General features: G+C 33.6%; 1 protein-coding gene across 4 annotated transcripts; it reads right to left on the reverse strand.

Annotated features, from left to right (window-relative positions):
• Positions 1-2,231: 2,231 nt before the first annotated feature.
• Positions 2,232-13,593, reverse strand: LOC123700395 (phenoloxidase subunit 1). Of its 4 annotated transcripts, none has more exons than XM_045647602.1 (16): positions 13,447-13,587; positions 10,609-10,724; positions 9,941-10,133; positions 9,551-9,653; positions 9,067-9,187; positions 8,114-8,319; positions 7,728-7,856; positions 7,147-7,270; positions 6,579-6,743; positions 5,885-6,013; positions 5,239-5,417; positions 4,605-4,750; positions 4,030-4,265; positions 3,467-3,672; positions 2,690-3,133; positions 2,232-2,478 (listed from the first exon to the last, which is right to left on the reverse strand). In XM_045647602.1, the coding sequence occupies exons 1-15, from the start codon at positions 13,457-13,459 to the stop codon at positions 2,713-2,715; spliced, it is 2,487 nt and encodes an 828-aa protein (XP_045503558.1). In that variant the 5' UTR covers positions 13,460-13,587; the 3' UTR covers positions 2,232-2,478; positions 2,690-2,712. The 4 variants fall into 4 exon arrangements, with proteins under 4 accessions (XP_045503558.1, XP_045503559.1, XP_045503560.1 ...); XM_045647603.1 differs by lacking the exon at positions 13,447-13,587 and adding an exon at positions 11,671-11,940; XM_045647604.1 differs by lacking the exon at positions 2,232-2,478 and having other exon boundaries at positions 3,018-3,133; positions 3,463-3,672; positions 13,447-13,593.
• Between the last annotated feature and the right edge of the window lie 435 nt (positions 13,594-14,028).

The following is a 14,028-nucleotide window of genomic DNA, read 5'->3' on the forward strand; positions in this document are numbered from 1 at the left end:
GAAAGGATAATCTCTTCTCCCTTCCTCTTCTAATATTTTATAAGAAACATAGGTAGAATTAAAATATATAAAAAGTTATGGTAAAATCAAATAGCAGAACTTTGTTCTTCATGTTATTAAATGAGTTTGCATACTTACTTCTTATAAATATCTTAGTGGCACCTTCATTTATTTTTGCCCAGTTATAAGTACTTACTTATAAAGCCGCTCGTCCTGACTCCGCCCGTAAAAACAAAGTATATTATACTAGCTTACCACACGCGGCTTCGCCCGCTTTGTCTTAAACCTAATAAATTATATAATAAAACCTTCCTCTTGAATCACTCTATCTATTAAAAAAAACCGCATCATAATCCATTGCGTAGTTTTAAAGATTTAAGCATATAAAGGGACAGAGAAAGCGACTTTGTTTTATACTATGTAGTGATACTTCGTAATTACAAATATGAAAAAACGGTATTTAATAATAATTGTTTAAAAAAACACGCTCTTTATAGAAAACCGAACTAAAAAATAGAAAATTTTATCAAATTAGTATATTGTCATCGGTCCTCAATAAATCTACAAAGGAGAATGACCACGGGTGGTATCGGTAAAATTTTAGTTGTGCCACGTATTCGTGATATTGTTAATTCCTATTTGTATTTATAATGGTCATATGTATCAATATTAAGTCTTAATTATACCGGATAAATTGAAATAATAGTAAAAGTTATTCTTTTGAAACATGTATGACCACGTATGGAATCGGTAAAATACTAGTTGTGTCACGTGTTCGTGATATTGTTAATTCCTATTTGTATTTATAATGATCATATTTATCACTATTAAGTCGTAATTATACCGAATAAATAGAAATAAAAGTAAAAGTTTTTGTTTTGACACGTCATATATCTATCTCTCTTGCAAGCGTCCTGCGTCATATGTCATAGTTGAATGAATGTGTTCGACGCATTGTTCGACGTTATTTATTTTGAAATAATGTTTATTACGATTTACTTTTCACATTTATCTTGTAAATTAAAATATTACCTATGTAATAAATGTAAAACTTAACGTTCATCGTTAGTTTAAACTCGATAAAGTATTTTTTTGAAGCGTTGAATAAAACTTTTGTTTTATTTTTATTGTCGTGAACTGCGGCTTATTTACATAAAAACTTTAATCGTTTCTAAAAGTACTAACATCAAGCTTCAAATTGAGCTATATTTCATCTTGACACAATAAGTTTGATTGCGATACCAAGTGCCATAGTCACTTGGGCAATCTCCTTTGAACGAAATCTGGCCGTTTAAAGTGGGTCAAAATCGCGCCCAAAGAAGTCGGTTACAAACTACAAACATACAGGTGAAGCTAATATAAAGCGTGTAAAAAGGAGATAATATAAGATGCAAATTATATCTTCAGAAAACTGAACCCTAGAATGATTATAAAGAGCTTATCTCTACAATCCTTCCAATATGCAAATAAACAGATATCCGAAAACTGCTAACTGGAACTCAATCACCGGAGATAAATAATTAATTAAATAATTGTTCCGAAATAAGTAATTGATACTGATTATTGAGTGTGGGCGTGGGGCTGGGATAATTTGAAGTAGGTGTGTTAAATTATTTGAATAAAAGATAACAACGGTAAAAAATTGGGATTTTTTTCTTAAATATCTGTTTGTTATCATCGAAAAAAGTTTGTAAAGGAGGACTTTTGGACATATTATTTTATTGTACGAGATTTTTTTATTTATTAACATTCTCAAGTCTACAGATGCGAAAAATTATGAAAACATCGGGTGCTATGAAAAAAGAAGGATTCCAATATATTCTTGTATTTTACTTTTAACATCTCAGTCTTAGTACCCAATCAAACCGTGTATGATTGATTATTTAATAATTGTAATTTAATATGCAAACTTGCATATTGATGTTTTAATATGATTTTTGATAGTGTGAATGATTAAAAAAAACTGAATTATATTCTAAGCAATATTATAATGAAACAGAGATTCTAAGAAAAACAAGAAATATACAATTTTTTTTTTTTATCAAACTCGTCCTTAGCACAATGAAGTAAATGAGCCATTTACTATTCTCTATTAAATAGTTAGATCAATTTCATTTTTCAGAATTTAAAAATAGGTATAATGATCATTGATTTTCCAAAAAGAAATATCAACTCAACAATAAAAATTCTTAAATTGTTACTTTAAAGGAGGAAAGGAAATAAAAATACAATTTGGTGAAAGGCATAATTTATTATATCTTACGAATTAGCAGTATTTACATATGTACAATATTTACAGTTAAATTACAATTAGTGACCCATTTATAACTAAATTAATATTATAAATCATTATCCATGTTCATAGCCAAGATCCAACCAGTAACAACAAATTGAGAATATTATTTCAAAATAACGATAAAATAACAAAATCTTACATTTTCTAATCTATTAGAAACCAAGAAATACACATTATATTGAATTGTGTGTACATTTAAATAATTAAATTAATCAACTTTCTTTTTTAATATTTGCACACCCAATCAATGGGTAGAATGTATAAGCCACATAATATTGTAATGAAAACATCTATAATTTGTAACTACATTCTTGCAAATAAATATAATTTGAATTTGAATTTGAATTTTGAATTTGAATTTTGAATTTTAATTTTGAATTTGAATTATTCTGACACACAATTTTTTCGAAAATTGATTAAAATATATGTTGTTTATGATTACATTTGATATAATAATATGGTTTTCTAATGAGAGCATCAATATCTTCTGGTGTATAGGTTTCTTTACATCCGCATTCTTTACTATTTGGCAAATTATCGTTATTTTGATTACAATAATTATTCACTTGAGGAAATACGCTGGTTGCTAACACATGTGTTATATCAGTTAAACGATTTTGAGAACCATTATTCTGAAGAAAATCTTCATTTTGAGAATTTTCGTATTGAGTAAGATTTCCACTTTGAGTAAATTTCTCACTTGGAGTAAAAATTTCAGTGTGAGTTATAATATTATTCTGAGTAATATTTCCACTTTGAGTAAAATTGCTGAATGGAGGAATATTGCTGGCTTGGTTATTGCTCGTTTGGTTAGCGACGGCATTGCTGGTAACAGATCTAGAGGAAATTTGTTCCATCTTTTATAGTCATTACTGGTTTTTTTTAGGTAGGTATACTTTTAATCCGTATCTTTATTTTATAATATATTGGTGACATTTATTTTGTTGGTAGCATTTAATTCAGTGAATTATTAATGTAATTTGCCTCTTTTATTCGTATGTTGTTTATAATTTAATGCTTCGAATAACTTTACTTAAACATTTCAAAACATTAATACATTCTTATTTATGACAATAGAACTGACAAATTTGACCAAAGTACTTTACATTAAAAATTTTCTTGATGAAGACCTATTGCAAATAAAGAACAGATTACTACCGACCTACCTACCCCTGCTGTCTCTGCCTCACAGCGTCAGTGAAGCGGATAGTACAATCCCTCACGTTCATGTTAGGTGTGAGGAAGTCAGAGAGCGTGTTGGCGGGCGTGGGCCGGTCGAAGGGGAAGCCCATGGCGCGCCGGTCGGGGTACTTGCGGTCGCGCAGGCCGCAGTACGATGCTGCGTCGTTGCATGTGCCCGCTGTGTCTTGTACAACCTGTGGGAACGTTAAATATTAGCGTTTCGAGAGCTGTACAATGTATAATAACATAAAATTGTAAAAAATTTGATTTAAATATTGTTACTCGGCTGGGCGTACAGTTCGTTTGAAGCAAAACATCAAGTATTCGCCACTTCATTACAAACTGATTTTAAAATCAACGAGCATATTGGCTTCACATTTGATGGAGCAAAAGTACGAACGCGGGTGGCATAACACAGTTATATTACAAAAGCCTCAATCAATTATTTAGCACATTTTACAACGAAAAGTTGCAAGTAAATCGGTGTGAACATTGCACTGAACAAAGCGTTGGGCATTTAAATAAACATTATAGTTTGTCATATAACTCACCCTATCCTCCGCCCAGTTGGAAACCATACAGAACAACACCATCGGGAAGCCCTCAGTAGTTCCCTTCGGTATCAGCATGTGGTGTGGCCAGCCACAGCCGCAGAAGTCGAAGTCAGCTGCTTCCGCTGAACCTGGCTCGCCTGGACGAGTGGACTGGCGACGGAATGTACGCTCGTAGGGAATAGTGACTGAGGATAGGTTGGAGCTGCGACGGATCGTGCTGTTGCCAGCGGGCACTGCGAAAATTAGAAAAAATTGTGTAATCCAAGAGTATACTTAGTGACTTGTGATCGATATAGTATTAAATCATTTTATGAAATAATTTTAAAAATTATATTTTATGTAAAGAAAGTGTCTATGAAACACTTGTTAACACAATTTAAATGCACAACACAACCAGTCAGTAACAATTTAAATGCTTATTGCATCACGTTTAACAGCTCCTAAGACGAAATTTCAATCAACTCTTACGAGAAAAACTAAACATTTTCAAATCTCACCAAGCAATTTTTTAAATATGAGAATAAAACAAGCCTAAATATGTGAATATATATAAATTTTGTGTCTATACTCACGCGCTTGCGTGAACTTGTCGAGCTCGATCATGAGTCGTCTCTGTTCGCTGAACGGCAGTGGGGCTCCCGTCTCATTGACAGCGGGTGCGATGAACAGACGGACTGTACCCATTGCTGCTTGACCGGAGGTGTTGTTCACATCGATGCTGGAAGAAATAAATGAAAGTGTGCAGTTCTGTAACATTTAAAGTAAATGTTTATAGGATGAACATATTTTTATTAACTTTTTCAGCTCATTTAATATTTAATTTACTCTTGATTCACGTGGAAAATATTTACATTAAAAACAATAAAAGTTATAGTCGATCATAAAAAAAAAATATGCCTAAGAGTAAATTTAAATGCTAAATGCATTTAAATTGAGTTACTTTCATTACAATAATTATTATTTGTTTAAAGGAATACTCTGCTTGTCTTTGAGCAGTAAAACCATTTAGAGATCATCAAATCCAAGGAAGTAAAATTTCCACTGGGAGTAAAAAATTTATTGAGAGTAAAATTTGCACTTGGAGTAAAGTTTCTACTTGGATTAAAAGGTCCGTTTGGAGTAAATTTCCACTTGGAGTAAAAAATATCACTAAGAGTAAAATTTCTACTTGGAGCAAAATTTCTACTGATAGTAAAATTTCCTTACACATAGGTGAAGTCGTCATGTGTGAGGTGAGTGAAGCGCGCGAGCACGCTGCCGCGCGGCGTGAAGTCGAGCCCGCGCCCGAGCTCCACCGTGCTCTGCTCCCACTGCGTGCGGAGCGCGTTCGCACCGCCCGGGGATTCTATGCTTACGGAGGACACACGGACGCCGGGGAAGTCCAGCTGGGGACAACGGATAAAATTGAACTTGGACTAAATATTGCACTGGAAAAGAGGGATAAAATGGGATGTTTGGAATATATTATTGAGCTAAATACGAATGGACATATAGAAAGAAACAAAATTTCGGTCATTAAAAACAATTATGTAGAATGTAGATACACAATAACACAGTTCTAAATAAAACTGAACTTAGAGGTAAATCTATTCCATTAATGTAAAATTCTAGACATAATAAGCAAACATTAAAGTAAATCAATTGAAGTTTATTTGCTGGTATAGTTATCGATGCGTACCAATTAATTGTATACGATTTGTCGAAAAATTATAAAAAAAATTGAGTTGAATCTCTTCTATTCCAAAATCTCCCAATTATTTTAAGATTTCCGAATGGAAACTGTTTCAAATGCTTTTGCTAAATGTAAAATTTTGACAGTCACAAAAAATTACGACAATGTCACAAAAATAACCTTATCAGTGGTGTAAGGAGGCAGCTTGTTCTTGTACAGCGTGAACATGTCGTCGACGTACGCGTGCCAGCGGTAGAATATTGGGTCACGCATCGCGGTGGCTGAGTCACCCATTACTCCGAATTGTTCCTACATAATATACACAGGTTAATATAATGGAAATAAATTGTTTATCAATTCGATATACTAAAAATAAGATGGACAGGAGGCAACCTCAACGTTAGAGAGCAATTTCTTCTTACCAAAAAAGATGTCTGCCCAAATTGGAACTAAAAACCTTCATTTTTTATATAAACTTTTACTATTGTTTGTAAATAATTATCTGAAACCAATTCAATTAACACAGATTCAGAAACTAGCGTATGTTCTGGGAAGAATCCCAGAACATACTAAATTTAAAGCGGTCGTTCAAAATAAAAAAATAAAGAATGTACACATTTCTTGATAGTTTTCCAGTTTATCAGAAGTAAAAAAATACACCGTATAAAGTATTGTTTGGTAGCAAACTCTAAACATTATCCCAGTTCTTCTCCATAGATACTGTTTTCCGAATCGGTGGTAAATTAAAAAATGTTATAACGATTCAAAAGTGCTTTTATAAGAAATCTAATTGAATTATTAAATGTTTGAGTTTGAGTTTATCTCTCAAACACCACAATCAAATCATAAGTCATTCATTCATATAAAAACTCACCAAGTTCCTATGGTCCGGGTCGTGCGAGTAGGATATGAACACGTGTCCCATATTGTGCAGGTCCCCATAGAAGTCGCGGTTGGGGCTGAGTATGGAGGACTCCATCATGTTGCCCAACATGTCGATGCCTGTGTCCTCGTCCAGCGGCACGCGCCGACCGTTCCTCTGAGAATTTAAAGAAAATCAAATGATAGGAGTTTATCCTTTTTATAATTAGTTTTTTTAAATCATTTATTGAATAGAAGTTTATTGAATAGTTCAAAAATTGTAAGAATGATTGTTACTCTTTCCAGAAAAACGGATAGGATGTGTCGAATTTCGACTCATGATCGATTGATCTATTCCTTAAATCTTACAAGTACATATGCATTTGTAAATTAATGAAATAAAATATAATTCTTTACAAATTATTTTCATACAATTAACATCATCATTATTATTTTTCGTCTATCTAGGTACTTATGGTTCGGCTAGCGTAAAAATCCAAAAATAAAATCATAAAATTGCTTTGTTACGTTGAAAAAAACAAACACACATACAAATATGAAGTATTCTCAACAGCACTCACCATCATAACGGACATAGTGTTGATAGCATCAAGGAAGCGGTCCCGCCACGTCTCGAGCTGCGACACGTCCACGCGGATCTGGTCCACGGGACGGTCGATGTCGCGGATCGTGGAGTTCGCGAACCTGAGCGTTTATTGTTATTTGTTATTGTGTAAGATTAACATTATTCTATGTTTATTTCATACGAAAATTCAATCTAACCAACGAAAACATAGTAAATTGTTATTGCTTTGAACAAAGTTTAATTTTAAAACATAAAATGATAACAAATGAATATACGTATATACCCAAATTATTGTACACTCTCGTATCATACACAACTTATACACTGAGATATATAGCGTATTTTAATATATTATAATATGAGATAGATAGCGTAGCGTAAAAAACAACAACAGCCGTATGTCTTTTGTTTTACTCTCAAGAGTAAAATAGATTACATCTTATTCGTTCACCTACACGAGTCAGGCAATTACCTGACTTTAGTTTTACCATTATTAAGCGTGATTAACACAACGTATTGAATAACACCTTAATACACAAGCATTAGAATAATAATCTAGATATTGTGACGTCATACCTTGGTGGCCAAGCGCGACTGGCAACTTGCGAGTCCAACTTGGGGAAGTAGCCTTCTTCGATGGGTTCTCTGAAGTTGCTGAACCGTTTCGGAGCACTCAACTTATTGCAGTAACGCTCTGTTGTGTATCTGGGAATGTAAGTCAATGTTAAGTTTAAGTATTATGTTGTTTAGTTTAAAAGGTGAATGCAGATTTCGAAGATCTACCTCATTGATGCAATTTTTTAAACATCTGAATAGAAAAGTTGTCATATCAAAGGCAATAAGCACGAGTAACTCTAACAGGTATGTACTGTATTGAATGCCCGTGCCAATAGTGTAAGTGCCAATAGTGTAAGTAAGTGCCAATAGCTAGTGCAAGAGGTGCCAGTGGCCTGCCAGCTCACCTGGCGACAATCTGCTGGTGCATGTAGTAGAACAGCTCTCCCCTTCTGTCTTTGGCAACGATGGCACGATCTGCGGAGTCGAACGGGTACACGAGATGCCAGTGCCAGTGGTGCAGGTTGATGCCGATGTCCTCGCGGAAGTACGCCACGCGCTGCTCCGGGTCCCACTCGGACGCGGTGTAGTTCTGCGGGATCACTACTGGCATCTGCTGGCAACAAGGGGAAGGTTAATTTTGTATTGTGGGGACGATTGTGCCGTTGGGTTGAAATTTTTATGGATGTGTCATGGTAAGATTGCAATAACTGTTAGATTATAATCTTACTTGTGAAATTGTAATCTGTCGACAAGATGTGATCACATTTCACAATTTAACGATTTCGCTTTGATCCATACTAATACATATTATTATAAATGCGAAAGTAACTCTGTCTGTCTGTCTGTTACTCAATCACGCCTTAACTACTGTACCAATTTGCATGAAATTCGGTATAGAGATATTTTGATACCCGAGAAAGGGTATAGGCTACTTTTACCCCGGGACATAGCATAGGTTATATCCCGGAAATCCCACGGGTACGGGAACTATGCGGGTTTTTCTTTGACTGCGCGAGCGAAGCTGCGGGTGGAAAGCTAGTAAATTATAATCTGACAAAATTAATACGTTAAATTGTAAGCAAAATTCCGAATCACGATTTTACGAGTTTTCAATTTCTTATTCAATGTTACCTACAAAATCTCAAAAGTCAAAACAAACAAACAAAAAAGAAATCTGTATTAATTGATCAGTCAGAATTAAAATAAATACCTAACTATGTAAAAATATTATTGAAAAAATACATAATACAAATAGTAACCGAAATCCGAATAACTTTCTAATTCGTTTCGTAAACTTTCTAATACCTCTTTAAAATTACTAAAATCTTATAATTTAATTGATCAAAGCCCAACATACCCTGTTTCCAGAAGGTACCACAGTGCTGACTTCTCTGGCCTTCCTGAACACCTTGGGGTCCATGAACTTGTCTGGGAATGTCTCCGCGAACGTCGGGATGTTCAGACCCTTGGTGTCATCTCTGGAGGGATAAATAAGACGATTTAAAGTGAATAATTAATAAAAAAAGAACGTGTATGCTGAGCACGCGTATCAGAACGTCTTGGGCAAGATCCAAAATCGTCGCCTTACTCCATGACGTGACGGTATTGCCATGACGCAAGATTGAAATTTTACTCTCAACGCTCCTAAAGAAGTTTCATTTCAAAAATAAATGGCACAATACGTTACAAAAATACAATCCTACCAGAAGTACTTGTTATCTCAATAATTTTTTACTAATATTAATTATTGACGGTACAAATGAAGTGAATTTTCCCTTATTATATATGCTTATCTGGAAAAGATCACATCCTTAGATCACATCTTATTGATAATATATTACCTGTGTAAGATGGCGACAGACAGGCAATAGTTGAAGAGGTAGGGGTTGATACGGAGCTGGCAGTATGAGCATAGTGACTGCAAGTCTTCCACGTCACGCATACCTGAAACAATAACGTTGTACAGTGTTATTTATTCGCATTATTATACAGTTACTGTCTTTATTAATTGTAATCAACGCTTATGTAATTATATCTGTGTTTTATGTTTCATAACTTTTAATCATAATGGGATAAGTTAAAACAACACATAGCATACAGTAAGTATTTTTTGTCACCAAAACGCTCCTTGAATTACCTTAATTACGGAACCAAACTTATGTATCCCCATTATATAAAGTTTTTTAACACAGAAAGGCCTATCACGCAAACAAAAATCCTACTAAACATACCCATAAAGATATCGATAAGTTTAGTAGCCATGGCCCTGTGTTTGGGCACCCACAGCGAGAACTGGTCGTTGTAGGCCAGCTGCATCGGCAGCGAGAGGTTCGGCAGAGAGATGTTGCGGATCGGGATGGTCTGCGTCGCGTCGTTGCCGAAGCGGTCCGCTAGCGTGTTGCTGGTCGACTTGTATTTGTCCGGCTGAAAGGATTTATTATAATAATAATTGTTCTTTAGGTTTAATACCATAAAAAATTCTAGTAGGCATTACGATCTAAATTATTCTTCAGGTAGGTACATAACTAAGTTCCTACGTACCTACAACGCCAAGTTTCATCAAAATCCGTTAAGTATTTTTGACATAGTGCACGAGATACATAGGTCGCATTTACAGTGTGAATATATATTAACCCATTGAGCTGGGGGCTCAATATGTAATATATGATGCCCGATCGGTCCACGACACAATAGATTTTCTATGGTGTCTGTTATTCCGGGGGCTGAGTTAATATTACTTAGGTATCTTTCAACGGCAGAAACAATACGGAAAAGTGTGAACAACAAACAAGAATTTTTAATTGACTAAGTACGTAACGTAGACCGTATTGTTTCGATATGGTGCTACTATTAGTTTAATAAATAAATATAAAATAAATTTGTTGAACGAAATACTCACATAGTAATTGTCGGGTAGTTGGAAAATAGATTTGTTTTCACCCTTCTGCATGAAGCAGGGCTCCGTGGGCCGGTCGAAAAACAGAAGTAAGTTCTTCTTGGCGTCCGACATGGTGACTAAAACATACAATAAATTATAATTTACATAATACAATAAAATAAAATATACCTAATGCGTAATTAGCATTATTTATAAGGATTTTATACTGTTAAAGTATAATTATAGGCGAGTAAATATGAGTGGGTAGGTACCTACACATTTTTTGGTATCAAGTACCTACCTACACAATTTTATCAACTGTTTCATTTGTACATACTTGTGTATGTACAATTTCAATTTGTACATACACAAGTATGTACAAATTAAAATTTATAAATATAAATTTGTAAAGATTTATTTAAATAAGTATTTGTTGTGTATTTTTTAACGGGGACTTCAAAATTTCATCACTACAGTTTATTACGGTTGAGATATAATTTAAAACGAAAAAAAAAATCTGTACAAGGATGGTAATCAATTTGAAATGTAAATAAGGCACGTTTGAAATTTAACTAGCTGTTACTTTAATATTATACCGAACAATGACGTAGGTAGTTACATTAAAATATTATCCTCTATTAGAAAATAAAAAAAAAAACATTCATCGCGTTTAAAATCCGTTAAATCTTTAATTTCTAAAGTACTCGCATAAAATCGTTATATTAAACACAAGAAAAAACATTCAATATTGATTGATTTATTAAATTTGAATATCGCATGATAACTACAAATTAAGTAATTTTACAAATCAAGTATTGCGTGTGGTTTATTAGTTAAAGAATTAATTTATTACAGAAGTAGGCTCAAGTTAGCCATGAAAAGGTCAAAGTTTTTAAGATCGTTCAGAACAGTTATAATTTAAATAAAATGCCTAAATAAATTCGTTTTGTACAACTACTAAAATACTGTTAAAATAATGTTGCCATGCAAAACAATTTCACTTTACACACTTTAGTACACGAAATAATTATAAACATGAACAAAATTTATCTAAATATAATCGAGTTTATATAAAAAACTTACCAATTTGTTCTTCCACACTAAACCCAAAACGATGGTTTTGCTGAAGGTGTAGTTGTTGCAAGTAGCCGTGAATGTCACGGCTGACTGTATCGATGAGTCGAGGGTTGTATCATTTATACAACTTCATCACACGGCACTGCTTTTTGCTTGGCGGTGTGCAACACATGTGAGAATAAGGGCGATACATCAATAAGTATAGCTTCTAGCAAAGCTATATTATGTAGTCAGTATTAAATAAGTAATAATAATAATTTATGAATTTATATTTAGGTTAGTAATAACAAGATATTTGTGATCATTTGTTGACTTTCTAAATACGTTGCATTTGAAAATATATACATAGGTAATTCTCATTGTACTACATCAAGTTACAATGAGAATTTTGATAAAATTTAAGCCGTAGGTCAATGAATTGAAGTGGCCAGACCTATTAAAATATTGTTATTAATTGACCGTATAAAATGTATAATTAGATACGTAACTAGATAACTAAGTATATATTTTATAATTATTTAATTTTTAATAATGCAAAAAAATAGCCGGGGTTGGTGGAACACAGTCCTTAGAACTAAATAATATACAAAAATATAACTAAGAATGAGCATTGCGGTTGTATATCAGGAGGAAGTTCTTTACCGCAACGATAGCATGGAAACAAATATTTGTGTAGGTACTTTAAATTGAGATTTTAATCTCAAGATCTCTAACTGAAGAAAAGGTTAGATTTATCCGCGTACAAACCCACAGAGAAATATATGCATTTCTATGGTTCATGTGTTATTCAGTATTCTGATGTATAACCTAGATCGTATTCATAACAATAATTATTGTAGGATAGAGAAATTTCTTTTGATGTCCGTTCGTCTTTTTTTCAAACCGCAAGGAACTGCAACATGCTTTCTGAATCCGTGTTGTCCGGCGAGTAAGGGCCCGTACCTTCTAGGGAAGCGCGCTTCATTTTAGACCACATTCGCTTACCAGCAGGCGAGATCGTGTTCGAGCTTCCCTATTCTACATACTTCTTTAAAAAATATAATTCTTCCTTAGATTCCTTTAAAACATTAATTTTGGTCTATACTAGTCATCTATATAACTGAATACTGTATGTTCATGTACCTATATTATATCCAACGGAAAAAATAATCATATTTATTTCCTAGAACAGAGAATAATTAAACAGAACGGAGAATAATTAATGTTTGAAATCAGTGCAGTAATTCCAGAGATTAGCGCTTTTTTCCAAACTATTTATCATTATAAGGTTTAGAAGGATAGATTATAATAATACTTATATTATTTTTATTCAAATTTTACATAAATAAAATTGAGCGAGTGAGCGGTAGAAGAAAAGTGAAATGGATTGGGATTTGGGTTATATTATGTACCTATACTACAATGCTTTATTTTAGGTGCTCGTTTCTGTTTTCATGCGATTTTGAAAAAGTATTTTTTGTGTAATCTCAGCAGCTCTTAAGTGCATGTGAAATCAGTTTCGTTTAAAATAGTCACCGTTGATGCAAAATGTATCTTCTTACCTCTTATCTAGGTAGTAACTAGGTATGTGTAATGAATAGATGTAAAAAAGCGTCAAGTTCTTCATCAGATTTCTCATGATAATATCTTCATCAAAAATGTAAGTACCAACATTTTCGTTACTGCAGTTTCTTTGCAAGAGATGCTCTTTATCGATTTATCAAACGTAGTGCAATGCAGTATTTTATCGCAAATAGAATAAAATCCACATGTGACAGCCCTATTTGCGATCACACGACTTACCTGGATACGTCATCCTTAGTCCTTGACCTGACCCCGTGACCTACATAGCTTGTAGGCCTAACTCTTTTAATTACCTGCTACTGCCTACTTGAAGCTTTTTTATCTTGATAGCTTTATTAACTGTAAATATTATTTTTTATATTTTATTATAAAACATATCGCTTCACAGTGTATGTATAATAGGTACCCAATAGTTGCAATCCTCTTCAGAAACAGCTTCAGACCGTTTTGTATGAATTTTTTCATGTATAATATTTGTAGTATTATTTTGTATGTGTACCTTAATCACATGGAAATTAGCCGTTTAACCAAGAAGCGGGTAGGCATACGATAGCTAGGTACATACTCAATCATCCTTTCATCCGTCAGAAAATACGTGACTTCTGGCGAGTTGCGGCCATCTTGCTAACTTCTATATAAACAAGATGAGTAAGAAGGAAAGAGTAAAATTTCAAGGACTCGAGGCCCTAGGACCTTGCAACTGCGTTAAGTTTTTCAAGGACGCGACCCGATGGCAATACTGTCACGTCAAGGAGAAAGGCGACAATTTTGATATCTTTGCTAAAGATTCAATTCTGACAC

The sequence above is a fragment of the Colias croceus genome, chromosome 19 (assembly GCF_905220415.1).
Source record: "Colias croceus chromosome 19, ilColCroc2.1".
Taxonomy (NCBI): Eukaryota; Metazoa; Arthropoda; class Insecta; order Lepidoptera; family Pieridae; genus Colias; species Colias croceus.

Excerpts from the sequence above, each read along its gene's own strand:
- LOC123700395 (XM_045647602.1), bottom strand. Across the intron at positions 10,134-10,608 it reads AACTACCCGACAATTACTAT|CCGGACAAATACAAGTCGAC; the intron begins GTGAGTATTTCG and ends AAATCCTTTCAG. Across the intron at positions 4,266-4,604 it reads CGACAAGTTCACGCAAGCGC|TGCCCGCTGGCAACAGCACG; the intron begins GTGAGTATAGAC and ends TAATTTTCGCAG.